Here is a 3,020-nt window from a genome sequence, read left to right as displayed (position 1 = left end):
GGGGGGGGGGGGAGTCGCTAGCTTGAGTGCAGCTCCATGGGAAGGAATGAGTGGGGATCAGTTCCACACAGTCGAGTAGTGTGCGAATGCTGGGCATATAACCTTCGAAAGGACTTCACCTTGACGCTCAAGCTTTTTGGTTGGATGTAGTCAATTGAGGAATTGTATTAACAAATAAAATTGTTAAGAATCTCAACCCTAATAAATCATTTTGTTGGGCAAGTGTTTTAGTGGAAGTGGTTAATGCTATCGGTATACAGCTTTTGGAGTTTGGTGAAACATTTTCTGCAGTTTTTCTAGTATGCAGCTCACATCTCTGCTGCTGTTGTGCTTCCAGTTCTGTGTTTCCTCAAGTTCCTCCATTTGGTGAAAGCGATCTTGTCCCAGGAGGTGGTGGTGGAATATATCCTCCCAGGTTCTTCTTCTGAATAGCATTCCATGTTCTTTTTCTGATTTTATTTGATCCATTTTACCATCTCACTTTGGTTCTTCACTTCAAAATCTAATATCTATTTCATCCATCTTTAGGGGCACGGGCCTAGGTGGAGGCATGCTTATAGGTTTGTGAGCCAGTTTACTTTATTTGGTTAGGATGCATATATTTGCTTCCTGTCATGCTTACATGTTATTTTGTTGTAACAGGTCCAAATGATCCTCGCTGGTTTGGTGGGGTTGATGGACAGCCTGGATTTCCTGGGGGAGCTCCGTGAGTATTTTGAATCTTTTTTAAATATCCATTCATTTTCCATGTCTGTTTATGCATTTATGGATTCTTATAGAATTTAAAATTACATTGGAGTCAGCCGGTTCAACTCGGAATCAACCAGTGTCAATTCTCATTAATACCGAATCTTCAGTGACAGTCCGTAATGTAGGACTAAAATCTCAAGTGATCCTAATCCTAGGCAGGATCTCAAAATCTGGCTGAATAGGGAGAAATTCCAGAAGTCACAAATCGTGGCTTAGATGGAGCTGAAACTTGGAGTAGATGAAGGTCGTATATGGGTCAACAAACCTTCAAAAGATTAGACAATTTCGATGGTTGAATTGAGAGAGAGACTGTCGACATGAATTAGGAAACTTTATGGAGTTCTGCATAACAACAACCATAGGCCTTCAAACTAGTCTTGTGATGGTGCTCCTAGGCTTCAATAAACTTGCTTTGATCACTCAAACACTCTCACACAGCAAATGAATAAAAAGAAAAGAAAGAAAATTGATGGAGGGTTGAGAAGGGTGGAGAAGAATTAGCGAATGGGCGTCGCACCCCTCAAGGTAATAGTTATCTCAGCCATGAATAAACACTCAATTTCATAAACTTCAATCTCCTTTTTTCGTTATGATAAATGGGCTTTAAATAGCCTTACAAAACTTGGACACAAGGAAATAATAAAAAAGGAAACTAATGGATTGATTCTAACTTCCTAAATTGACTTGAGAAATAACTTCTAATTACCTTGCCTCACATATAAATAGGAAACTACTAACTTACTTGACCACTAAGCTAGCCAAAAAGGAAACAAAGTACTAACTGAAAAAGGAAACAAAAATTCCTAAGTTACAAAGCTTACTTGCCAAGATAAAACAAAGAAATAAAAATAAAAACTAATATGTAATATCCTAACAAGTTCTGGTACCATCTTTCTCAAGCCAGCCGTCAATATAGGATTCCAAGGTACCGTTCACATGAACAGTAACAGCAGGTTGGCTAATCCGATTGGAGAAAGAATAAGGCTGGTTCGGTGTATAAAACTGAACCAGATCTGAACCAAAATTGGGCCAACATTGAACTCTCCTTTTGACAGCTCGATCTACATCAGTCCGACCGGTTCTGAGATAATTCGAATTTGAATTGATACCCAATTCCAAGTTTATAACCTTGGATTCTTATGTTTGAAATGTTTGTTGCAACAGGGGTGTTCCACCAGGTGCTCGTTTTGATCCTTACGGTCCTCCTGGTGTTCCTGGTTTTGAGCCAAACCGTTTCAGAAGGTGTTGCTTTAACCACTTCATATAATGAAATTTCTTTCGTTCACAAATGTTTCATGATCTAGTGTAATTGTAGATTTTCACTACATCTGCCACTTTTGGCCTCTCCCCCAAAATAAAAAATCAAAGTTGTTTCTTTAATTGCATATTAAGGTGACATTGGAGATGTATCTTTTCAACTTAACTTTCTAGGCAAAGCCCATTCATTTGTAGTAAGAAAAGGTGATTGTAGGCTAAAAGATTGACCAGAATGTGCCAGCCGGTCATCTGTTGCTAATTTGAAATCGTCATCAAGGTTTCCGATTCATCTAGATTTTCCAATACTTGAATGCTGTCCTGGAATAGTAGATGATGGATGACCTGTACACTTGTAATACAGACAGTTGGCATCGGGCTTAATCCATGCGAAATTGTGGAATTTTCATTCTTTTCGTATTCTATCATCAATATTCTGAACAGCTGTGTGTGATGGCTGGAAGAGTTGACACTTTTTTCCCCCATTTCCTACAAATTCTTTGCAGAGACCCACGGAGGCCTGGAGGCGGTACACATCCAGACTTGGAGCATTTTGGGAGTGGTTCTGATTTTATTTAGGACTAGGAATGCTTCTGACATTCAACGTTCCCCAGCAGAATTTTCTTTTCATTTGTACTGTAATTTCCTTTGTTTCCTATACTAGTTCAGTTTTGTTGGTTTGTATCCAGAGGGACCGTTGTTAAAACAAGTATCGATGATCTTGTTAGGTAATGTTAAATTTCATTAGTAATGCAAATATGCTTTTACAAATAGGAGAATGCTACAATACATTTTGTACAGTTTTTTCATAACCTATGTCATCATCGTTTAGCTTTGGGGTTGTTTTTGGTCCAAAAAACCCGAGTGCCCGATCTTGTTACAATCTTGGCTATCTAAAAACTAAGGTTGGTAACATTATGCAGTTTTATGTGAAATGATATGATTTACTCTCATTGAAAAAAATATATATATACTGAAAGGACAGAAAAGTAAGAATGCAATCTTATTGTGACCAA

The 3,020-nt window shown here is 38.2% G+C and overlaps 1 protein-coding gene across 2 annotated transcripts in view; it reads left to right on the top strand.

The window, feature by feature from the left end:
* Positions 1-2,775, top strand: part of LOC122087538 (probable proteasome inhibitor) — a 12,793-nt gene extending 10,018 nt beyond the window's left edge. For both annotated transcript variants that reach the window (XM_042656702.1, XM_042656701.1), the window contains exons 5-9: positions 338-415; positions 529-560; positions 643-706; positions 1,915-1,992; positions 2,511-2,775. In XM_042656702.1, coding sequence (XP_042512636.1) covers positions 338-415; positions 529-560; positions 643-706; positions 1,915-1,992; positions 2,511-2,583 — 325 coding nt within the window. In that variant the 3' untranslated portion in view covers positions 2,584-2,775. The remainder of the gene's footprint in view (positions 1-337; positions 416-528; positions 561-642; positions 707-1,914; positions 1,993-2,510) is intronic.
* The last annotated feature ends 245 nt before the right edge of the window (positions 2,776-3,020 follow it).

Source organism: Macadamia integrifolia, chromosome 8 (assembly GCF_013358625.1).
Source record: "Macadamia integrifolia cultivar HAES 741 chromosome 8, SCU_Mint_v3, whole genome shotgun sequence".
NCBI lineage: Eukaryota > Viridiplantae > Streptophyta > Magnoliopsida > Proteales > Proteaceae > Macadamia > Macadamia integrifolia.
This window is presented reverse-complemented; position numbering and strand designations above follow the sequence as displayed.